The sequence below is a fragment of the Canis aureus genome, chromosome 21, assembly GCF_053574225.1.
Source record: "Canis aureus isolate CA01 chromosome 21, VMU_Caureus_v.1.0, whole genome shotgun sequence".
In the NCBI taxonomy this organism is placed as follows: domain Eukaryota; kingdom Metazoa; phylum Chordata; class Mammalia; order Carnivora; family Canidae; genus Canis; species Canis aureus.
The window spans coordinates 20191508-20217575 of record NC_135631.1 but is presented as its reverse complement, the minus strand read 5'-3'; the positions used below and the strand labels follow the sequence as shown (position 1 = coordinate 20217575).

General features: G+C 35.0%; 2 protein-coding genes across 11 annotated transcripts in view; one reads left to right on the top strand and one right to left on the bottom strand.

Moving 5' to 3' along the window:
- ELP4 (elongator acetyltransferase complex subunit 4) overlaps positions 1 to 12561 on the bottom strand; it is a 252914-nt gene extending 240353 nt beyond the window's left edge. For 3 of the 4 annotated variants that reach the window (XR_013360053.1, XM_077863449.1, XM_077863450.1), the window contains exons 1-2: positions 12290 to 12560; positions 4804 to 4839 (exon numbers count right to left, since the gene is read on the bottom strand). Coding sequence is in view for 3 of the 4 variants with exons in the window: in XM_077863449.1 (XP_077719575.1) it covers positions 4804 to 4839; positions 12290 to 12524 (271 nt within the window). In the remaining variant the exon portion in view is untranslated. Of the gene's footprint in view, positions 1 to 4803; positions 4840 to 12289 lie in introns of all 4 variants that reach the window. The other variant, XM_077863451.1, reaches the window with a different exon arrangement.
- Positions 12562 to 12648: 87 nt separating this feature from the next.
- The window catches only part of IMMP1L (inner mitochondrial membrane peptidase subunit 1), an 82713-nt gene continuing 69293 nt past the window's right edge, over positions 12649 to 26068 (top strand). For 2 of the 7 annotated variants that reach the window (XM_077863455.1, XM_077863452.1), the window contains exon 1: positions 12649 to 12779. The gene's annotated coding sequence lies outside the window, so the exon portion shown is untranslated. Of the gene's footprint in view, positions 12878 to 26068 lie in introns of all 7 variants that reach the window. The other 5 variants (XM_077863456.1, XM_077863453.1, XM_077863458.1 and 2 more) reach the window with 4 other exon arrangements.

The following is a 26068-nucleotide window of genomic DNA, read 5'->3' as shown; positions in this document are numbered from 1 at the left end:
TTCATTAGGTATGTGTTCTGTTCCCATAGAACTGCAGACAACAATGTCACTATGCTTTTTCACTCTCACAAGGCAGTGTCATCGGAGTACAGATTTCTAATAACAATCTATTAATGACAATTTAGGCTTTGTCTAATTAATATGCTCCTCATAATCCTTCCAGCTTTTGTGTACTATCAGGTTTCAAAGCCACTCTTGTGTTCTTAGCATTTGTTATGGAAGCACCCAGTTCCAAGATACCAAAATCTGTTATGAAATAACACTGTCAATATTTGCAGAAGATGATTGCCTACTCATAATATCCAAGTGAATCTATAAGCTATTCAAAAGTTGCTGGTTATCTGATCATTATACAAAATCAAAATCAGCCCCTTGTTCTAGTTACAGCCCATGTTAAAAAAAATAATAATGACAGACACAGCTATTATGGTATTTAACTTACTATATTGTAATTATTTGCTTTACAAATGTCTTCTCCATAGGTGCAAAGTTCCTTAAGGGAAGAGAATAACTCATTTATATTCATAACCTCAATTTCTAGCATACACCTATGTGTTCAATGAACATTTATCGAATGGATTATCAATCATTACTGGATTCTTAGTATCATTCACAGATACTTCTCCTGAAGAAAAAAAAATAAATTTAGTTGTGCATTTTAAAAACTATTATAGTAACTCTCCAGATTTTTAGTCATTAAAAAGAAAAGTCTCAGGCTCAAAGGATGCCATTCTTCACTTTTTACTTGTTTGGACTGATAATGATTTAAAAGTTTGGTAATATACAGTGTTGTCAAGGATGAGGGTAAACTCACTATTGTATTCCTATAACTGCTGAATGATTGAAGTAAAAGATGGTATAACCTCTTGGGAGAGCAATCTAATAACATCTAGTAAAATTTAACATGCCTCAACTAAGCAAGCCTATATCATGGAATTTATTCTACAGATACTTATTTATGTTTGCAAAGCTTATATACAAGATTATGTACAATAGCATTGTTAGCAATGGAAAAATGGAACTTAAAATTTATCAATAGAGAATTATTTAAATAAATTATGGCATAACAATATAATGAAATCTTATGCAGCTGTTAGGAAGAATGAGGCATATGATTACATATGCACTAATCTCTAAGACGTTTAAAGTAGAAAAGGCAGAGTGTTCCCATTTCTACTTATTACTTAAGTAGAAATATTTGGGGAGGATATTAGGACAGTATTTTCTCTGGGTAGGGGGATTGAGCAACTGAAAGGACAACCTAATATTCTCTACATATCCTTTGTAGTTTTTGTATTTGTTTATTGACATTAAAACTGTGAAATTTGGGACTCCTGGGTGGCTCAGCAGTTGAGCATCTGCCTTCGGCTCAGGGTGTGATTCTGGAGTCCCAGGATCAAGTCCGGGGTCAGGCTCCCTGCAGCAGGCCTGCTTTTCTCTCTGCCTGTGTTCTGCCTCTCTCTCTCTCTCTCTCTCTGTGTGTCTCTCATGAATAAATAAATCTTAAAAAAAAAAAAAAACAGAAACTGTGAAATATTTTGTCCATAAAATCCTTCATTTATTCCTATTCATTTATTTACTAAAAAATAAGTTTTTACTGACATCACCACTTCTAGAACTTCTCAATTACAGGGTATTTCTCCCTCTTACATCTAAAGTTGGAACAACTATACCTCAAGTCCTTAAATAGTACTTTAAAGACTGATGGGTGACACAGATATTTCTTAGAACATATTTTACTAGACGTTTTATTAAATGTTGTCTATTATTCAGAGACATGGGCACTAAGTAGTCCTAGGTAAATGTCCAGAAAACTATATATATATATTTTTTCTTTTTTTCCAGAAAACTATATTGTAGTGACTGAAGTAAATGGCTGGGAAGAACTTGTCAGATATTTTGAAACTAAGATCTGCATGGAAATTAATGGTTTGGCTCAAATATGATGTCTGAACAGACGTCCAAAATGACTCAATGGTATGATTTTTAAAAATTAATATATTTTAGGTAGCAATAAGCTGCAACTATACAAACCAATCTTTAACAAATATTGTACACCTGAAAAATCTTAATTAATCAATATCCTTTGCATATTGTGGAGACAAACTTTCTGACTGGAATGAAGAAATACTGATATTGTAAAATAAAAGTATATTTTCTTTTTAAAAAAATCTAATTTTATTATTAATTCTTTTGTTGAAGTACAGTTGATACATAATGTTACATTAGTTTCAGTTTACAAGATATTGATTTAACAATTCTATACCTTCATGCTATGTTTATCACAAGTGTGGCTACAATCTGTCATCATATAGCCCTATCATAATACCATTGACTATAATTGCTCTACCTTTTATCCCTGTGATGTATGCATTCCATAACTGGAAGCATAACTCCCTTTCACCCATTTTACCCATCTGTCCACCATCCCCTCTTTTGGCAACCACCAGTTTGTTCTCTTAAAAAAAAGAATTTTTTGGCACTGCTGCAACTTCTATCTTTATGGTGAGTTAATTAAATGAAGGCTCTTTCAAGTTTAGAAATTTGAAAATTTATTAAAAGAAAGAAAAACTCCACAAATGTAGGCTTAATTTACTATTTAAAACATTATCCTATAAAGGTACAAAATTCCTAATTTACTGATTATGGTCATTAAAGGAAGCATTTAAGAAAGCTACAGAGCACAGTTATAAAAAGTATGGGCTTTTCAGTCATACCAGAATTCAAATTCTAATTCTCTCCCTAGCTGTGTGGTAGTGGGAAAGTTATTTCACCCCTCTAAGCCTTATTTCTTTAACTATAAGATGGGGATAATATGAATAACATGTAACATCTTACAAGGTTGTTATATTAAGGGAAAAACCATATAGAAAACACTTAGCACAGGGTACCTGGGTGGCTCAGTTGGTTAAGTGTCTGTGCTCGGCTCAAGTTATTATCTCAGTGTTCTGGGATCGAGCTCTGTGATGGGTTCCCCTGATTAGTGGGGAGTCTGCTTCTCCCTCTCCCTCTGTCATTCATGCTCTCTCTCTCAAATAAATAATAAAATTAAAAAAAAATAAATCAAATACTTAGCAAAATACTGACCCACAGTAAGACAGCTCTCACAATTATTATTATTACTCTTTAAATATCCAGCAGAGAGGGGGAATAAGATGTACTACACATTTCTTTTGAGTTTTCCAGATAGAGCTTCATTTATTAGACAAATGCTTATGTACATATCAAATTTTACATATCACCATTTTGCATTCCTGGGGCAGATCAACACATTTCATTCCTACCTTGAGAAGTTAATAAATATAAGTAACTTTATTGGTGCCTAGAAATAATAATTCTGTCTCGATTATCACATTTTATAGTCTCAATATGCTGAGTATAGGTCACAGCCAATTTGGAATAGTATACTCATTTGTGAACACAGTTGAAGAGACAATGCCAGACTGATAGGTATGATTACAGAACAACCAAGAGAGTGAAGAACATGAAAACCACAACACATAAAACATAGTTTAAGAGACTGTGTCTACTTCATTTAGAGAAGATTTGAGGTAATGTATTATTTTCAAATATTTTAAGAATGTTATGTCAAAAAGTATGTAAGTGAATTCTGTACTATAACAAAGAACAAAATTAGAAACAACAAAACTGTTAAATTTTATAGATTAAACATTAATATGAAGAACCTTCCATGGTGCTTGGGTGGCTTAGTTGCTTAGGCATCTGTCTTTGGCTCAGATTGTGATCCCAGGGTCCTGGATCAAATCCCTCATCGGGCTACCAGCTCAGTTGGGAGCCTGCTTCTCCTCCCCACCCCTCACTCATGCTTTCTCCCTCTCTCTCTCAAATAAATAAATAAAATCTTTATAAAAAAATAAAGAACTTTCTAATAAATCCCAGCATTTTCAATGATAATGCATTGTTTTGTGAAGTGGTGAGTCCTTTAAATTACATAATCTGTATTCAAATTGTGTTTGATACTGTCGAGGATGATGGAAAAGTGATTCATGACTAGTTGGGAACTTTGACTACATAGCTGCCATTGTTTATTTCAATTCCAGATCCTATGATCTAAACTAAACAATAAGGTAAATAGGATTATGTATGAATAATTAAATAAGAACAATTGGCACTTAAAGATGAATGAAAATATGATTTATCAGTCTATTATTTTTCTTTCAATAAGAAGAAAACAATAAAAACATATGATATATATATATACACAATGGGCTTATTGGTATATTAAATTCTCAAATTAATCCCTATAATCCCATTGTAGATACAGAGATTTTTTTCCAAAAAAAAAAAAAAAAAAAAAAAATCAACTGGCATTAATTTTAACCTTTTTAAAAAGAAATGGAGAACAATTCACTGTGAATATTTTTAAATAACTAGAGCTATATTTTCAGATATATTTGCTTCATTTATTTCAATTTCAGATCAACATCTGAATTTTTTTAAAGATTTTATTTATTTATTCATGAGAGACAGAGAGAGACAGAGAGAGAGAAGCAGAGACACAGGCAGAGTGAGAAGCAGGCTCCATGCAGAGAGCCTAGCGCGGGATTCGATCCCAGGACTCCAGGATCACGCCCTGAGCCGAAGGCAGGCGCCAAACTGCTGAGCCATCCAGGGATCCCCAACATCTGAATTTAAATTAAAATTTAAGGCATTTCCTTTCTAGTTTACCTTAACTCTTACAGAAAGTTATGTAATTAACGTCAGAATAGGCAAACCCATAAAATCATTATACACAAAAGAAAACTCTCAACAGGAAAAACAAAGTGTGTATGCTATACTAACCAATTAGAAGAACTGTTCCAACGGCCAAACCTCCACCTGGAAATAAAACAAAACCAAGAAGAAAATTAATCTAGTTTCATACACATTATCTTTAGCATAAAAGTTAAGCTTTATCAAGGACAGCTACTTTAGTAACTTTAAAATTGCAGATGAGAACAACATTTTAATTACCTTTGCAATACTTTGCTTAAGGTGCTATTATGAAATAATTACATATTATATGTAATTACACACTACACATTACAATTACTTTCATAATATACTGTACTATCCTCCTTTCTCTTGTGATAGGACCATGCAGCATTCAACATAACTGTTCCAGTAATGTTATATTTAGCACTTGTTAATAAATTAACTCAATAGCCAAGACCTAAATGCTCACAGTAACAGAATACTACAGAAGTACAACATAGGAAAGGTTATTATAATAGAAATTCCACTTTAATATTTACACTTAAATTTAATAAGCCTTGGGGAAAAAAAACCCTGATAATTAAAAGTAATTCTTTTTTTTCATTATGAATAATATACACAAAGATTGGACATACTCCAAAATACATTTAGAATTTAAAATAAATAATACTTTCATAATTTCAAACAAAAAAGTCACAATCACAAAAGATATTTTTCATAATAGCAGAAAATGTTCTTTTGAGTATTTGAATTATGGTGATATGATCACAAGTATAGAACTCAAACAGTGATTCAATAAAAATCAACTTAAAATCAAATTGCAGAAAACTAGAACACTAAAAAGACATTTAGGTACAAATATTTTGTGCAACATTTGTAAAAGTATTAATATTTGCAATTGTTACAAATTATACTAGCAAATTCACTTTAAAAATATGTATATCAAAGAATGAAATATATAAAAAATAATTTAAAAAGAAACTGCTCAAAATTATTGGACAATTGAAGAAAATCCTACCAGTATTTTTTGGTTTTGGTGCATAGAACTGTGAAAGAAACACTTAGAATACCAATAAAGAACTTTTCCCCCAACAGATTTTATAGTGGCAAACACTATATAGAAAAACTTAGTATGAAAATTTCCTTTGATAGGGTTTACTTTTTGCCTTGCAAATATGCATAAATGTTATGTTTCAAAGAGTTTGAAATTTGGTAACATACACGAACATAGAATACAATGCGACATTTGGTGACTTTATAACTGTAAGTAGAACATTTCAAATTGTTAGAGAAGATTTTAAAAAGAAGAAACTAGAATTTTATATATTTTTATGTTTAGGTGGATTTGTTATATGACTATATATATTTTTTAATTTCACATTTAGATAGGTTCTTTCATTACAGCACTTAACGCCATACCAGACTACACAGGATAACTTCAAATGTTGTTCTAAAAAAAAAGATTCACATAAACTAAAATATATTGGTTGATAACAACCATAAAGGTTCAAAGCAAAAAGATTTTCTCTTAGACTAAATGTCTACTTTAGTTTGTGCCTAATATAGCCCACTACTAATCTTTTAAAACATTTTAAGCACTTTATTTTTAATGCATTTTGAGCATTTCATATTGCTTTCCAATTCCTTATTTCTTTCTCTTACATGCAAAAACATTTAAATGCCTAATCACCATTCTGTGTATATTTAAGACAAACTAATAGATGTATATAACAGATACTGCAGTATCTAGTCTAGAGCAGGTACTATTAAAAAGTTAGGTGGTTTTCTTTTCTAACTTATTTCTTTTTTTTTTTTAAGATTTTATTTATTTATTTATTCATGATAGACATGGGGGAGGGGGGCGGGCAGAGACACAGGCAGAGGGAGAAGCAGGCTCCATGCCCGGAGCCTGATGTGGGACTTGATCCTGGGGCTCCAGGATCACACCCTGGGCCAAAGGCAGGCACTAAACCGCTGAGCCACCCAGACCTTCCCCCTCTAACCTATTTCTTATAGGAAAGATTTAGATTTCTAATCTAAACATCCCTGGGTCTACATTCATGTAGTCTCAAATTAAATTTATATAAGGCCTGGAATAGTAAGTAACTGGAATAGTAAGATACAGAATTAAAGAACTTTTGTGACTGTCATTCATAGTAGGGTAAGAACAGATCCAGATATAGTTTCCCAATTAAATGAAACGATACTTAGCTCAAGTGTCTTGCTCTAAAAGAGAGGTACTCAATAAGAGCAGTTACCATTCTGGCAATTATTTTCTAATTAGAACAAATCATTAAATATATATTATTATTTGATAGTGATCACTATAATAGTAAGAATTAGTAAGAATACTTCCTATTGATGAATTATTAAGCAAAGCATGATACAAATGAGAGTACACTAAGAAAGTAATTTTCTGTATGAATGATTAAAATAATCCAATTAAATTTTTAAATCTTATGTATACTAAAATTCTAATGTTTGAAAAATTTGAACATTACTTCAAACAGCATAAAATGAGGACATTTTAATGAACTTAGCCATCTGAATATACTATCAGGCCCCCCCTCAAAAAGTCAATTATCTTTTTTTCTAAATTTAGGGCTCTATTATGTAGATTTACTAGAATTAAATTTGGATGGCTTAAGTAAAGGTTGGTCATAGGGAATAAGATGAAGCCATAGGGATGAAGATGAAGCCATAAGATGAATAATTATTAAGTATTTTAAAAATCAAGCTTTTATTCTGTGTGTATGAGGTAAAATGATCTGACATGCACATATATATATACAAATAGCAGCCAAGTTCCTCTATTCATCCAAATTTCAGGGTGATGAGATCTCACATTTCCCTAAAACCCCTGTATAAGGGACCTCAGTTGATATACTGAGGTTCTAACTATTTTAAATGAGTAAGTTTAAGTTTGTAGCCATGTCCTCATCAAATAATCAAAACCTTAAGTAACCAGCCATGATAGGATATCTTGACAGGATACATTCAACCAAAGCTCATTTTAATATATCTTTAAATTCAGAAATCCATTAGTAATTTTATTTAATTTTGAAAGCAACACAGATTTCACACTAATAGTTCCCAATTAAAATAGACTATCTTTTCCCATTACTTCACTAAAATGTTCACCGACAGTAAGGAAACAATCATTCTATCTCTGTGGTGAAACGTAAGGAGCAAAATGGTCTTGTTTACTGCCTCTTCTCCTCTTTAATCAGATCTCAGAGAAATCGTCAATACATTTAAGTCACTAAGCAAATAAACTTTTGGTTTTACTTATGGATCTTAAGAAGTCTACTTATCTCCAGCTTGCTAAAATACAGGCAACATGTCATATGATAAAATACATATCAACATGTAAGATTATTGAGTTAGAAAGCTTGAAGATTCTTTGCAAGTCTGATATTTTAAGTGTTAATTTCATCAAGCATTTTGTCTTAAAACTAGAACAATCTAGTACTTTATACAAAACATTGCCAGAAACTAAGATCTTATTAAATGACAATTATCTTCAGATTTTATGATTTTTAAAATACTAAGGAAAGGGTTGTTTTATTCATGCGAAGTGGGAAAATAATTTCTAAAATTAAAAAAAAAAAATTAAGTAGGTTCCATGCTCAATGTGGAGCTTGAACTCACAACCCTGTGATCAAGAGTCACATGCTCTACACCGACTGAGCCAGCCAGGAGCCCCGGAAAATGGCATTCAAGGGAGAAAATTCAATCCCCATGCATTTCCCAAAACAAATCTCTAATTAAATCACATTTTGGGTAAGCAAGGTCAAATTAATATATTAGGATCTGATGACCCAGAAGTGATACCCTACCCTACTTTGTAAGGCACTCTCCTTTTTCAAAATTACAGGAAATAAAAGGGAAAAGGAATAAAAGTCAGAAAAAACAACAGTGATTTATATCAGTCCTTTCTAGTGCTTTCTATAAAGGAATAGTTTTATATAAAATTTTATTTTAGGGAAAATGCAAGGTACAAAAAGTTCATATCCCTTTGTTCATAGCAATGTCCTAAACTTAATTAATGCCACACCTCAAACTAAATTACAGTTTATTTCATTAAAAAGTCTACTTTTTCTTCTCTCTCTGGGATGTAGGAAACATCCTGACAACTCTTGATTATCACAACTATTAGCTGAGTAAATATGGGAAACAAAATAGGGAAAGCTATTGACAGTGAGAATGGTTCTGTAGATTAAATGACATAACAATTTTACATAGTGATACAAAGGAATAAGCTACCTTTTCCTTAAATGTATAGCCATCTGTTGCTAAACTATCATAACCAGGATTATTTTTAACATATAGTCCAAACTCAACCTACATCCCACATTCTAGATTAAGAGACAGTGGAGCAAAGGAAATAAGCCCACCAGTATTTACTTTTTGATAAGCGTTGAAAGCGGCAGCTACCATCAAATTTCTTTGTGGAGTATTCTACCTCGGGGATTCTTTATCCCAAATCCCTACCTTCCACTCACTTGACTGTCAAAATTGAGTAAGTTCCAAACAGCACATAATTGAGCCAGTCAAAGCTGAGAAATCGCCCTTCCTTCCAGTACCTTTCTGAAGGATACAGCTGGGGACAGAGTTCCCTCAGGTTACACAATATGGTCTTAAGATGAGCTATACCTTTTACCTTAGGGGGAAATAAATTCTTCCAGAATTCTCTACGTACTATAAACTTTTTGGCAATTCCTGGAAGAAGAAAAATGAAATATTTACATATACTGTCTTCATATAACAACATAAATATCCTGGAACAGCAGGGTTGAGAAGCTGAGCTGGAAAGTCTTAGAAGTCGAAAAATTTCAATGTAGTCAACTTAGAAAATGTATATCAGTGTCTAACAAAATTTAAGTTGTCAGAACTAAAGTATTTGATATGATTATATCATGTTTAAAAGATGCTGATACAGGGAATTCTCAAATTCATAAAGCACTTGGGAGTAGGAATGGAAATATTAGCATATCTTCAAATGACCAACATTCAATTTGTCTGTATAATATATTCAAAAATATATTTAAATATATTTTGCATCTATGCTTAAAATTACATTGACATCACAGGGGCAGTAGTAAAATCACCACACTGCATGGCAGTGACAATACAATATTCACTTGTTTCACAGCAACCACAGAATATATTTAGGCAACAATCACAATGTCATAGTATAGTTTCACCATTCTGATATCATAACATGCTGCTATCATTATATCTTATCACAATAGGTTTATATTAGGCTTGTCACAATCTGAGACAAATATTTTAGAGTAACAATATAATCTGAATTATTTATATTTATGTTTATACACATTAGCAGCCAAATATTTCACTTCCAAATAATGTTTTAATGAAGAATAAATGTAAAGTATTTGCTCTACAGAGCCATACAAAATAAAAAATAAAAATACAAAAATGTCATTAAGAAGTTAACAACAACTAAAACACTTCTGGACATAGTTATTATCTCAAATGTACTAACTCCTATGATAACAACCTCTTCTGTGCACTTTGAGAATTAACTATGTATACATGCAAAACATATTTCAAAATATCCCCAAACTGATACCTATTTCAATTATCTTAACCAACACCAATTTTTAGCATCAGCTTGTTACAAATACTAGTGTTCCCTGCAAGCAAATCTGGAAGATTTTTAAATTACAGTTCAAGTTTATATCACTGTTAGGAACATTTAAGAAGGTACTTTTGGTTCACTTTTTGGTGAATACTTTAAGAGACCTACTTAAATCAGCCTTGGGTTCAATAAATGCTTAAAGCCTCTTCAAAAGAGTTCTCAAAAATCTGAAACAGCTGTAGCATAGTGAGAACATGAAATTCGAAGCCTAAAGATAACCTTACACTATCTCAAGTTCTATGACTCTGTTCATGTCACTGTATCTGGGTCTGTTTCTATACCTCAAACACATAACTCATCCCATCTGTTTCATAATCTCTTGTTCAGGTTTTTTTTTTTTTTCCTACACGTTATTTCTCTTTCAAACAAGAACTTGAGAGTCAACTATGTGCCAGGAACTGTGCTAGGCACATTTTGTTATTCTAATAAGAAACTGAAGGTATGTCAGAAATGTGACCTTTTTTGTTCGAAGAGATTTAGGATCAAATGAATGAAGTTACATATCTCCATTGGATGGGGGAGTGGGGGGGGGAGGAAGGTAAGGACTTAGGAATAGCTTCCAAACTTTAAATTCAAATATAGGATGACACCAGGTGTAAAGTTCGCCAGGGAAAAAAACTGAGATAACTATTTGCTAAGTAGATATTTTGGATCATTTGCTTTTAGTACCACGCAACAAACTTGAAAAAAATTTAAGTGAAAATACTTAAATTTGTGTAGGAATAACCAGGACCCAGTTAAGAACATGATACAACAAAGGCAAGAAGCTGTGCTCTTCCTCACAGGTTGGTTGCCTTGTCAATTCCCTTTGCACTAAATCGATCTGAAGTGTACCTTAAGGGGAAAAAATATAGAGAGAAATTTCAAGGGTAGTAGAAGAACAAGCAATGGCATTTGTAATATTTTGTGAAAGTGTACAAGACTTAACTGACACATATCACATACTATGTAGAAGTTATGATATATAAACACTGACCAACTTTAATGAAGCAACGTTCTGACAGGAATTAAACTAATTTGCAGGCTCTGTTAACACAGCAGCTCTGCTGTGGTCCATCTTTGCAACCTAACAGTTGTGAGACTCGCTATTCCTCAGCAGGCTTCTCATGAAAAATTACAGAGATTATACAGGAATGCCTAAGAACTGGATTTCTTTTTCTAATTAAAATGTGAATTGATTTTAAACCATGCCGTTTGCAGTGTAAACTCTGGGAGGCAAAATAGAGAGAGAAAAAAAAAATCTTACAAAAATATATATACATAGAGTTAACGCAGATACTAGGAATGATCATCAGTATCAACGACGGGCTTTAGCTACTTTGTACACACGTCAAGTCTTTAACATCCATTCTCTTAAAGCGGATAGAGTTTTGTTTAAAGATTCACAACTAGGAGATAAGCAGCCTGGCGGTGAAAGACGGGAAGTTACTTTTTTTTTTCTCTTTCTTTTTTCCCCTTCCCAGCATTTTCTAACCAAGCCCATCTCTCAACAATGATACAAACTTTTGTAGATTAGGCGAAAGCATGAGCTGTGAGCTACCTGGGGTTGGCAGAAGGATGCCATCAGGGACCAGGAGGGCATCCTGGAGTGGAAGGCCAGACCGTCTCCAAATATTAATGCTTTCCACTTACTGGGTGGTTTTTCAAGATAAAGCCACGTAGGGTTCCCGTCGTAACCTAGAAAAGGCTGGCGGGCCAGAACCACAGGAGGAAGTGGGAGCAGGTCACAGCATCTAGGAAAGTCTCCATGCAACCCTTCCTCCCCTCCATCTCCATCAGACCGGACTATCCTCTTCACGTCCGAAGGCTGAGGGGGTCAGGGAGAAACCTGAGGTTAGGGTGGCTTCCCCGGCAGGTGCCCTCCCTAACTTCTCCCTCTGTTGAGCCCCATCTCCGTTCCGAACCGACCTAAGAGCTGGTCCAGGGCTGGGAGCCCGGTTGATACCAGCAGCTGTCCGTTGCGCACCGACGGTCGTGTGCCCGCGATGGACACCAGTCGAGCACAGCCGCTGTCAGGGACGCTGGCTCTAGGACCCTTCCTCTGGAAACTGGTGACGTTGTTCTTGCCGCCTGCTGCCGCCGCCGCCGCCGCCGTACATCCCTTATTGCCAGCGCTGGTGCCGCAGGTCGCCGCTGCCGCCATCTTGGAGCTTCCCGCGTCGGCCCAATGGGAACTCTGGGAACTCAAGCCGCGGGCCTATCAGAGCCGGCCCCAAGCTCCCGCCTCCGCGCTCTCGTAGCCAATAGGATTGAGCACTCGCTTCCGAGTCAGCCAATCGCAAGGAGCAATGCTGAAAAGTGAGCCCTGCGTGGGGACGGCGGACTTCTGCCGGGCCCAGGTGAGGAAGGCCCACCTGAGTCCGGGGTGAGAGTATCCCCGGGCTCTCTGGGGCTAGAGGTGGGTAATATCATTAAACGTTTTTCTCCTTTTCGAGTGCCTTCCTACACGCTGAGTTAAAGAAAAGGCTAGCGGAGCGATGTGCCAAGTAACTACCGGTAGGAACTCGCACCTTTCTCCGCTCCTTAGTAGAGAGGGGAGATCACTTATCTCTCGCCCCTTGCTCTCGTTTCTGATGGAAAATTCCATTCCGCCTTTACCATCAGGGTTTTTGGGTTCTTTAGGGGTTTTGGTTTGATCGGCTGTTTTTGTTTTCTTTGTTGGAATGGCGGTCGGGTTAGATTGGAGAAATGGGAACTCTTAAAAATCTGGGCTCAGGTCGTCGCCGCCAGCGGCTGGCAGGTGGTTTGGGTTTAGACCTTAGGGAAAACTCTCGAGCTTGCAGGCGATTTGGGGTTTCCCGTCTCAAAACAGCAAATGACAAAATGTACTTCTCCGACAAGAAGTCCCCGTGAGAAGCTTTCGTTTAATTTTAATTAGTGCTTCTGGAAAGTCTTGGGGCGCGCGTCTCCATCGGTAGCGTGAGTGACAAGTGTTACTCTGACAACCTTGTTCACACATTTAATTGTCATTTGCTGTTAAGACAGCTGCAAATAACAGGAAATACTTTAGGTCTCTTTCCTACCCCCCCTTGGGAAAAAAAAAAACAAAAAACCAAACTGGCATTGGATGTGTACGTACTTTATCTTCCCAGCGTTTTGTGAAGTCTGAATTAAGAGTTTTTGTTTTTAAGAATAGGGAGGAATTTTATGCGTGGAAAAAAACGTGTTATGCTGTGTCTTTGGATTTAAAAGTTTCCGCAAAAGTGAGCCCGGGTGGCTCTGGTTTAGCGCCTGCCTTCAGCCCAGGGCGTGATCCTGGAGACCTGGGATCGAGTCCCATGTCGGGCTCCCTGCATGGAGCCTGCTTCTCCCTCTGCCTGTGTCTCTGCCTCTCTGTCTCTCTCTGTGTGACTATCATGAATAAATGAATAAAATCTTTAAAAAAAATAAAATAAAATGAGCTGGTTGGAGGAGTAAGTGATTTTTTTTTTTTTTTAAAGGTCTTCATAATTGACAAATGTCTGACTCCCAAAGCGTGCCTGCACTACTAAATTACTGGTTTTGGCAGGGACCTAATGATATTCCAAAACTATACCTATCCACAACCTCATTGACGTTCTTGCCGGTGATTTGTTTTAGATCTCAGTGACTTGTTAAGACTTCTTGGCTGATTCTGTGTGATAAAGTGCAATTAGTCTTGTGAGATAGTGGCTGGTGGGTTTTGTTTTTAAAGCAAAATGTTAAGAAAATAAAACGAACGGCTTTACTATTTAACTGTGTATCAACTGGGAAGCTTGGTCAAAGTTTAGATGCTTTCGTTTAGAATATTTCCTCAGTATAAATTTGTAATATAAATTATTCAGTAAAGAGCTGTTGGGTGCTTACTGTCTGCTTAGACCTAATGTGTCATTTTAGGCCTGTAGAAATAAAACGTTCTCATTTAGGGGGAGAAAGATTAACGCATAAAAAACAGCTTAGCGCTTAAAGTGAACACATTGTAAGGCATGTGCTAGTTTTTTCCTGTAGTAAATAAGTGCTAAAAAGGTCAAAACAAAAAGGGACAAAGCAGTCTAATTTCAAATGGAAACTTGTTGGATATTTCTGCTGCTCCGAAAAATTTGAAATGCTACTAATATTGAATTTTTATAAGCTGCTTTACTACATCTTCTGTTGTTTCCTCTCCATTTACTTCATCCTTTAATTTCTAAAAGTGATGGTATGATTGTTTGTTCACGTTATTACTAGAACTGAAGAATTTTTTTCAACTTTATAATTCAGAAAGCATGCCTTATATGCACACCAAGGCATTCTTGAAATGAGGATATATTTTTCATCTAACATTATCATAGAATAAATTAATTTATCTTAATTTTTTTACAAAGACAAAACTTTTACTGTCAAAGCAAATAATGCCAAATACTTGAATTTACCAGTATGTTGAGTTGAATGTAAAACATTGGAATAAATGAGATATTTGTGGAAGGAAAGAGTTAAAAGGGTATGTTTAGATGTGATGTTAATAATTTAATATGTAACAACTATTTTATTGAGCACATACTAAATCCCAGTGAGTATGCTAAGCATTCAGGTTATAGGAGAAAGAATACTTGGTCTCTTTTCTTCTTGAGTTCATAGTTGGGGGAGGTGGGTGGGTAAATAGGATAATAATATGTAAGTAGTATGGAGGACAAATGCAGGATACCTAAGTTGGACTGAGAGAGAGGAGAGGAGCCTGGAAAAGTTTCTCTTGAGGGGAAGTTTAACCTGTGTGATGAAGGAAGTGTAAAAGATAAGGGCATTCTAGACGATGAAAGCCATTACAGAGAATGGGGAGACTATTCTTCAATAAATCTGCTCTTACTGCTTCTGTGCAAGTAGTTCTTATGATTTATAGAGAGTACTAAGAAGAGACTGGAGAAATTAGACAAAGATCTAATTGATTTTTTTAAAAGTTGTGGCTCTTGTTTTTTGTAAAAATAATGGGAAATGGGAAATCATTGAAAAATTTTAAGTTAAGCAGTAACATAACAATCATATTTGATATATTTTGGGCTAAGAGTACACTAGAAAGGAATGGATTGGCTAAGTGTGTGATTGGGATAAGCCTGAGATGGAATTAAGAGATTACTATGAGGAGTAGAATTGTTGTGACCAAGGAAAGTTAACAGGAGGAATCAAAGATGACTTAACAGATCTCTAAGCAGGTTTGTGGATAACAGAGGATAAAGAATAAAGGAAAATGGCAGAATTTTGTAGTTCTGGTGTTGGTTGTTTTAGAGAATGGGAGATCATAAAATGAGGTTTTAAAATCTTTTTTGAATATGTTTAATTGGAGGTACCCTAGGAGTATCCAAGTAGAAATGTCCAGTACACACTGGGCTATGTGAGAGGGGTCTCCAGATGAAACATATATATTTGAAGTTAATTAGCACATGGTGGGAGTTTACTAAATTCACCAAGGAAATAGGTACTTTGAGGAAAAAATAGAACTAAGAATAAACTTTAGGGAAGATGAGATTTAAAACTTGGACAGAGGGATGCCTGGGTGGCTCAGTGGTTGAGCGTCTGCCTTCAGTTCCGGGCGTGATCCCGGAGTCCTGGGATCGAGTTCCGCATCAGGTTCCCCATGAGGAGCCTATTTCTTCTTATGCCTGTGTCTTTGCCTCTCTCTATGTGTCTTTCATAAATGAATAAATAAAATCTTTAAAAAAATAAAACTTGGGCAGAGAAACAGAAAATAAAATAAGAATTTGAAAATATTTGATTTAGTAATTATGTTTTTCAGGCTTTGTTAAGGAAGATTTGAGGGAGTAGTAAACTGAAAAGTCAAATAATTGTATTTAGAATTGAGTGGCAAATGGAGTCGAATATTCCATAAAAGCAGACCATTTTACATTTTAGAAAGCTTTTCTGTGAAGGAAGATAGAGGGAGATGACAAAAGTTTAAGGGAGGAATTTTGTTGTTAGAAGTAATAAGGCACTGGAGTATAATTCTGGACAACTGATAAAAGGACCTGAGTGACATAGAAGGAATGGAAATCATAACACAGGAGAAGGATCAGTATTTGAAAGGTGGGGGGACAATTCAATTGCTAACGGGTGTAAATGAAATAAGCTCTTTTCCCTTATTTCTGCCATTAAATCTTAGAGACCTAAAGACCATTTTCTCTTTTTTATCCATATTCTTGCTTTTATCTAGTCTCAGGACCTCAGTTAACATTTATATATCAATGACTGACATCTATAGTCCAGGTCACTTTTCTGACCTTCAGAATTATAAATTCAAATACTTACTTTACCAGTTGCTTGAAATTCTTTGTGGGGCCTCAAAATCTTAGTGTCCCAGACTGAAATTCTCTTGTGTTTTGTATCTTAGTAAATGATAAGACCATTTGCAGAATTAGTTGCCTAAGACAAGGAAGCTCACTACACTCAGGTCCTCTCTCTCTTTTTTTTTTTTTTTTACACTCAGGTCCTCTCTTGAGCATCATTCTATGTCCATTACATTACCAAGACCTATGGATTTTACTTCTTAATAGCTTTCTAATGGCCTGGGATATACAGCCCTCATCTTAACTCATTTGTAGTATATATATTCTTCATTCAAGAGCCATCCTAATCCTTTCAAAATAGAAGTCTGATAATATAAAAACAATACTTATCAAGCACCTGCATATAGTTCCCTCCCTTGCCTCTGTGGGCACATCACTGTAAATTTCCTTACTCCCTGCACTCTAGCATTTATTTATTCTCCCATGTTCTCTTCCTCTAAAAGTCCACTAGTTAACTTCTACTTATCCTTCAAATCTCACTTCAACCTACATATTCTCAATAAAGCCATCTCTCCTTGCTACCAAACTGAAATCAGCTCCAGTGCACCTAGTTGGCTCAGTTGGTTAGCTGTCCAACTCTTAATTTCAGCTCAGGTCATGATCTCAGTACTGTGAGTTGAGCCCTGCATCAGCCTCCACACTAGGCATGGAGCCTACTTAAGATTCTCTTTCTTCCTCTCCCTTTGCCCCTTCTGCCCCACAACATGCACACATGCTCCCTCTCTCTCTCTCAAAAAAAAAAAATAATAATAATAATAAAATAAATAAAAATAAAAAATAAAAAAGAAAGAAAGAAAGAAAGAAAGAAAGAAAGAAAGAAAGAAAGAAATCAATTCCTATATACCAACAGTGAATGAGTGGAATTGGAAATTAAAAACAATGTAATTTACATTAGTATCCAAAAAATTAAGGCATAAATCTAAAAAGATATGTACAAGATCTTTATTAGGAAAGCCACAATATTCTGATGAACAAAATCAAAGAAAAAATTAATGGAAAGATAATCCATAATTATGGATAGGAGACTCAGTGTCAAGATGTCAGTTCTTCCCAAATTGGTCTGTAGATTCAAATGCCATCCCAATCAAAATCCCAGGAAGTTATTTTATGAATATGACAAGCTGATTTTAAAGTTTATATGGAGAAGCAAAAGACACAAAATAGCAAACACAATATTGAAGGAGAAAAACAAAATTGGAGGACTGAAACTATCTGACTTCAAGAATTACTATAAAGCCACAGTAATTATGACAGTGTGGTATTGGCAAAAGAATAGACAAATAGATCAGGGGAACAGAATAGAGTACCTAGAAGTAGACTCATAAATCTACTGATCTTTGACAAACGAGTGAAGACAACACAATGAAGCAAAGATGGTCTTTTCAACAAATGGTGCTGGAACAGCATTGGCAAAGAATACAAAAGAGAATCTAGGCACAGACCTAACATCCTTCACAGAAATCAACTCTAGTGGATCACATATCTAAACATAAGATGCAAAACTATAAACTTCCTAGAAGATAACATAGGAGAAAACCTAGAGAATCTTGGGTTTCTGATGCTTTTTTAGATATAATGCCAAACACATGACCCATGAAAGAAATAACTAATTCATTAAAATTAAAAGCTGTTGCTCTGTGAGAGACAATGTCAAGAGATTGAGAAGAAAAGTCATATACTGGGAGAATATATTTGCAAATGTTATATCTGATAAAATATTTTTATCCAGAATATACAAAGAACTCTTTAAAACTCAACAGTAAGCAACCTGAATTAAAAATAGGTCAGAGACCTTAACGGACACTTGACCAAAGAAGACCTACAGATGGCAAAAAGCAAATGAAAGGATGCCGCACATCATATGTCATCAAAGGAATGCAAATTTAAACAACATTGAGATACTGCTACACACCTACTAGTATGGCCGAAACCTGAAACACTGACAACACCAAATACTGATGAGAATGTGGAGCAACAGGAACTGTCATACATTGCTGATGAAAATGCAAAATGGTACAGCCACTTGAGAAGACAGTTTGTGGAGATTTCTTACAAAACTAAACATGCTCTTAACATATGTTCCAGCAGTCATGATCTTATACATTTACCCAAAGGAGTTGAAAACATCGACATAAAGACTTGCACATGTATGTGCATAGCAGCTTTATTTATAATTCTAAAACTTGGAAGTAACCAAGATGTCCCTCAGTAAGGAATGAGTAAATAATGTGTGGTATATCCAGACAATGGAATATTGTTTAGTGCTAAAAACAAATGATGTATCAAGCTATGAAAAGATATGGAGGAACTTTAAATACAAATTACTGGGATCCCTGGGTGGCGCAGCGGTTTGGCGCCTGCCTTTGGCCCAGGGCGCGATCCTGGAGACCCGGGATCGAATCCCACATCGGGCTCCCGGTGCATGGAGCCTGCTTCTCCCTCTGCCTATGTCTCTGCCTCTCTCTCTCTCTCTCTCTCTGTGACTATCATAAATAAAATAAAATAAAATAAAATTTAAATACAAATTACTAAGTGAAAGAAATCAATTCAAAAAAACTATATACTGATTCCAACTGTGGAATTCTAGAAAAGTCAAAACTGTGGAGACAATAAAGAGATCAGTGGCTGCTAGAGATGGTTGAGGAGAGAGATGAATCAGCAGAGCACAGAGGGATTTTTAGGCCAGTGAAAATGTTCTGTATGATGGATATGTCATTATACTTTTGTCCAAACCAATAGAATATATAGCACAAAAAGTGAATCCGAAGGTCAACTGTGGACTTTGGGTGATTGTAATGTGTCAATGTAGGTAGGTAGGTTCATCCTTGGTAAAAAATGTGCTGTTCTGGTAAGTGACATTGATAATAGTGGAGGCTGTACATATATGGGGTCAGGAGTATACGGGAAATTTCTGTACCTGTCTCTCAATTCTATTGTAACTTTTAAACTTCTTTATTATGAAATTTGCTGTATAAAATTTCAGTCTGAGGGTTCCATAAGCAACATATATATGACCCCTATTGCCGCATAGTGGGAGCATTTTCATAAGGGTTCCAACAAGTTAGTATTCTTGGAAGTCTTCAAATACAATAGAAAGACTGCAGCAACCTATGTAAGGTATACCAAAAAACATGTTGGTCATACTAAACAACTAGCATCTCCTGAATGAAATGAGTATCTCTCCAATTGTCTTTCAATGGCTTTCTGAGACCTAGGGTCTGTATTACCATTGTGACTAAGCAGGTAAACCAAACCATATTAACAGAGACATTGTGAAGGTTTACTGTAGGGTCTGACGTTGTTACGGCAGCATGATTGAATGAATAAATGTCAAGGTCATGCCTGTACAGAGGGAGTTCTTGTATCCTATGTAATCTCATTTTTCTTCCTTTTGGTACACTCATGAAGAGAAACCAAAGTCCTGATTTGCTTTACCTATTTTTTTTTTGTAAATTTTTATTTATTTATGATACTCACACACACACAGAGAGAGAGAGAGAGAGAGAGAGAGAGAGAGGCAGAGACATAGGCAGAGGGAGAAGCAGGCTCCATGCACCGGGAGCTCGACGTGGGATTCGATCCTGGGTCTCCAGGATCGCGCCCTGGGCCAAAGGCAGGCGCTTTATACTTCATGTACATGAAGCCATATACTGTTTACTCTTGTGTTTGGTTTCTTTTGCTCATTATGCTTGTGAAATGATTGCTATTAATGTATACAGATGTGAATTATTTATTGCTTTATAGTATTGTGAATATATCACAATTCATTATCCATTCTGCTGTTGAAAAAGGATTTGGCTAGTTTACTAATTGTGTCCAAATGTCTTTCTAACGTGATTGTGCCAATTTATACTCTTACCAGGAATATTTGAGAATTTCAGTTGCCTGTCTTTACCAACACTTAATATTTTCTTTTTGCTTTAGCCTTTCTGAAAGGGTTGTGGCATGACATTGTTATTTGGATTTGAACTGATGAAGTTGAGTATCTGTTCATATGTTCATTGGCCATTTAGATAAACCTCTTATATGAAGAGTCAATTAGTGTCTTTACTAATTTTTGTAGAAGTGAGAATGTTGGATTTTCTAGATTTTTAGGAGTTCTTTTTATATTTTGGATAAAGGTTCAGTTTAGAATAAATATGTTACAAATATCTTCTCTTAGTCTGTGACTAGCCTTTTCATATTCTTTTTATTTTTTTATTTTTTGAGGTAATTTCTACATCCATCACAAGGCTCAAACTTAGAACCTTGAGATCCAGAGTCAGGTACTCCACCGATTGAGCTTTATAGCTGAGTTTGCATACTCCAAGTTTCCAAAGATATCATTGTTTTTCAAAAACCCTGATGTTTACTTTTAAATATTTGAATCTGCATTCTGCTGGAATTGATTTTGTTTTTCCTTTGGTGTGAGGCAGGGATAAAGATGTATTTGTTTTTCCTATTAGATAGCCTATTGACTTACCACTATTTATCGAAAAGACTATTTTTTCCTTGTTATATGGAGTTATCACTTTTTCAAAAAGTAAAGTCCCAGTGATTAGATAGATTACTTTCTAGGTTCTCCATTCCTTTGGTTAGTTTGTGATTCTTCAGGTTCTTCAGAAGGATGACTTTGTTTCTTTGTTTTAACTACCTGTACTGTTCTGTGCTCAGGTAAATCAATAAAAATAAGAAACCTTTTGGCCATCTTTTTTTTTACAACTTTGACTCCTCAGCAAAATCTCTTTGCTTCTGTTCAATCTGTAGAGCCTTCACATAATTGTGTTTTGCATTTTGTCTTGAGTTTATGATTGTTACCTATGGGAGAGTTTGTCTGTTATGAGCTTACTTCACCATACTAAAAGCAGCTTTTACTACCTTTTAAATGACTGTAGTTGCTGATATTATTCGTGTTTTTCTTTTTTTTTTTTTTTTTCATTGTTAGATTTGCTAGGGATTTTTCATTTTTATTCTTTTTGTAAAAATCCAAATTTTGGCTTTAAAGTTTTTTCTGTTTTATGTTTACTTTTTGTTTTGTCAATTACTGATCTTTATTTTTTTCCCTTTGCATTCAGTTGTTTTGACTGGCTGAGATTTTGGTTTTTCTCCTTTCTGATAAAAGCTTAATTCATTAATTTTCTTCCTTTTCTAATATACTGTTTTATAATCCAGACTGTAATTTCTCTAAATACTGCTCTACCTGTGCCCTACAACTTTTAATATTTTATGTTTTCATCAACATTTATTTCAAAATATTTTCTATTTTTGGTCTTGATTTCCTCACTGACCCGTGAATCGTTTTTAGGACATTTTTAAGAATGCCGAAATAATGAATTATTTTGAATGCCATGAGGCAGGTATAATCTGGGATTGTCTGGGTGCACATGAGTACTTATGATCATCCTAATTTTAGTGGATGTTTAAATAAAAACAGAAAATTGAGGAGTTTGAAATAAAAAAAAATTTGAGAATCTATTGTATACTAATGTCTTGGAGTATTCAATATAATCTGGTAAATGTGTCGAGAGGTAAACATGTTTTGGTTTAAGGAGATTGTTAAGTAAATATCTGTAAGGGTAATTAAACAAGACATTTTTAGTGGTAAACAGTAGAACACTAAAAATTTTTAGTGATGAAAGACAAATGCCAGAACCAGAATGGCCCAATATTGGTATATCTCCTAAACTGGGACTGTTCTTTATTTTTGCGTGTAGCCCAAGGAAGGAATTGAACAACTACTGACTGGTGCCAGGTGCTCCTTTCATGTGTCAACTTGAGGACTCTCATAAGCATAAATATGTGGTGCTAGTGTAAGCCTGTGTGTCGTGCTAATTATCCTGGACAGTTCCGTTGAGATTGATCAATTCATCTTCAGTATGAATAATTATGGAAGTCAAGGGAAAGGCCAAATACTTAAAACCATTACATTTGAATCTTCTTACATCAGATTTTGCATGGAACATCATGCAGAATAGTGAGCTCCCCTGTAAAGAAATCTATAATTCTTGGTACATTGAATAGTGTTAAGAGAGGGGAATATATCACTTTGGACTGCTGTTTTCTAGCTTAAGAGTCTGGATATGAAGTATGTTTATGCTTTATATACTGGATATGAAGTTTCTTGCAGTATAAGATGAAAATAAAAATCGTAGCAAATATTTTAACTCAGAACTAAATTGAAGCCATCTATTAATAAACAACTTTTTAAAAATTTTCGTTATGACTTTTGTTCCATATAATTATTCTACCTTTCTTTCTTTAAATTATATTTTCTTAGGAAACACTTTTTTATTTTCAAATTTGATAGCATTAATTAATTGCATTCTCTACATTGAATTCTTGTGTAATCTATTCCATATCTATAATATTTACTCATTTGTAATGCTATATCTTTTGATTTTTTCTCAATTCTTTTCTCTGAATAACTTTGTAGCATTTTTTTAAAAACCTATTTTACTCCCAACAACAACAAAAAACCTATTTTAAAACTATTTTCATGTAATGACATATTAGGTGTATGCATTATTTCCATTTACAACATTACTGATTTGTTTTTTTCTGAATGTAATCTTTCTTCCTACTTCTTTTACCTATTTTTTGTTTTTTACTATAGTACTTTTGAAATAAATAATTAAAATATAATTCTGGTAATCTGTTAATGGTAATTTCCAAATAAGGCCTGTCCAGTAGAATTTCCTGTGTTGATGGAAGTGTTTTATATGTACATCGTCCAGTGTGATAACCATTCTACCCATATGGCTGTTGGGCACTTGAAATGTAGCTGACACGATTGAGGGACAGAATTTTTAATTTTAATATTTAAATTTAAACACTGCATTTGGCTTCCTGTTACTCTATGGAAAACATAGCTCCTGATCTAGATATGACAGTTTTTTTCTGTAAAAGAACAAATGGTAAAATATTTTAGACTTTACAGACCATATGGTCCCTGTTGCAAGTATTTAATTCTGCTGTTGTAGTTAGTACAAAAGCAGTCTCAGAGAACTTGTAAACAAATAAGCATTCTGTGTTAGAGTAAAACCTTATTTGCTAAAATGGTGCTGGCAGGATTTGGCTCATGGGCCCTAGTTTGACAGCCTCTACTCTAGGTCAGAGATGTGTCTAGGAGTATATATATTTTTCTTTTTCTACTCTGTATTGTCTGGGTCCTTTCTGTTGCTTTTCCGTGCGTGTGTGTGTGTGTATGTGTAGAGAGTCTCCTGCACTATTTTAGAGAGAGTATTACCTACACTGGGTTATTCTGTATTTCTTCAACCTTTCTTCCAACTCTTCAAGTTTTTTTTTTTATATGTGGGGAGAGGCAGTGGTAGACAGGCCTTTTATTTTAAATTTCTTTAAACTCTGCTCTTCTTTTAATCCTACTTTTTCACAGCCTTCTTGTTTTATAGGTGCAATATCTTACACAGTTTCTCCAAAGACGTTAAATAGAATTCTTTTTCTTTTTTCTTCCCTCCTCAGATTACCTATGTTTGCTTTAGAGTTCCTTATTCTCTTTTTCATGCCTGTGGTTTCCTTAAATTTTGGTCATCCTTGGTTGTCCGTTCATATTGATATATGGCCAGTTAAATAATATGGATTACTGGAGTAGCTTTTCTCTTCCTTTGTTTCTCTAGCAAATCTTTACCCTATATGGAAAGAATACTGATGGATTTTTTTTTCTTAATATGTGGGCAGGACTGACTTATTGGTGTGTTTTGCTCAGAGTGGATAAGCAGATAGCCCAGGCCCTTCTCTAATAGCCAGATAAGAAGGATCCTACCCTAGGTTCCAGCCACCATACTTGGATCCCAAGTTCCTCTCAGGTACTTTTTACCTTTTTTTTTTTTAATTCATGAGAGACATACAGAGAGAGGTAGAGACATAGGCAGAGGAAGAAGCAGGCTCCCTGCAGGGAGCCCGGTGTGGGACTCAATCCCAGGACCTGAGCCAAAGGCAGACACTCAACCGCTGAGCCATCCGGGTGTCCCCTGTTTTGGTTTGGTTTAGTTTGGTTTGGGTTTTTTTTTGGTGCCCCCTGTTTTTACCTTTGTTTAGTAGGTTATCCTCCATAGCTGTTGATTCAGCCTGCAACCCCTTAAGAGTCACATGAAAAAAATTCCTCTATCTTCCCTGAAACATACTCCTGTGTGTGCTTAGTCAGGGGTTGGCATACTTTTTCAGAGGCCAGATAGTAAATATTTTACATTTTGTAGGCCTTACTACCTCTTTCACAGCTACTCAACTCTAACATTTCCACCCTAACCTACCTATCATTATGATTTCATATATTATCTTACAGAAATTCTTCAAAATGTCTAGCTAGTGTGTTGATGGTTTTCACTCCCTTGTATTGGTCTGAGGATCAGCCTTTTATTCTATTCAGGCCTTCAATGAATTGAATAATTCATACTCACATTAGGGAGGGTGATCTGCTCTACTCAGTCTGAAGATACAAATGTTAATCGACTCTAGAAACACCCTCACAGGAACACCTGGAATAATGTTTTGCCAAATTTCACAGTATCCCCTGGCCCAGTTAAATTGGCATATAAAATTAGTCATCGTAGTCACATAACTATTAAGTGATAGAACTAGGATTCACAACGAGTTAAGCTGTCTGATGACAAAAATCCGTGCTCTTATTTACTGGTTGCACCTGGACCCAAACTCAATATCCTCCTAAAGATAGCCCATTTAGCCAATTTATGGATATTAGTAAAAAAAAAAAAAAAAAAATGAAGCCTGTTTCCATTGCTAGAAAAGGGTATATATTCAGTGCCCAGGATGGTGAGAAAATGTGGTATGAAACAACTGGGATAGTAAGTGCAACATATTTAACCCCTAGATGAATGATTCTGAGTTTTCTAAAACCTATGTTAATCTGTGAAAGGGAAATTAGACTCTTTGTTTCTTGGGAGCATGGAAATTTTAATTTAAATTGAGGTTAAAGAACTTTTTCATCAGGATTGTCCAGCACTGAAACAAGATCTTTAATAAAACTATTTGCTTTTAAAAATCTTTAGAATTTTATTGAAGATGGCCTCCCAACAGTGGACTACCCTAAGCCCTGGAACATGTGGACATGATTAGATATCACTTCCCCAATTATGTTGTCATGGGCACGGTTGATCTAAAGATAGGGAGACTAAAAAAATCAATAAAGATAGGGAGACACCATGTGAGCCTAAGCTAATCATGAGACCTTTCAAAAAAAAAAAAAAAAAGAGAGAGTGTTCTCTAGCTAACAAGTTAAAATTAGAATTTATTTATTTATTTATTTACTTATTTTTAAATCAGAATTTAAACGATGTGACATACTGGGTCTAAGATGGAGGGACCATGGGAAAAGGGATGTAGGAAACCTTAAGGACAATGAAAATGCCCTCAGCTGACAGCAAATAGGAAGAGGGAACTATCTTAGACCATTTCTTAGTGT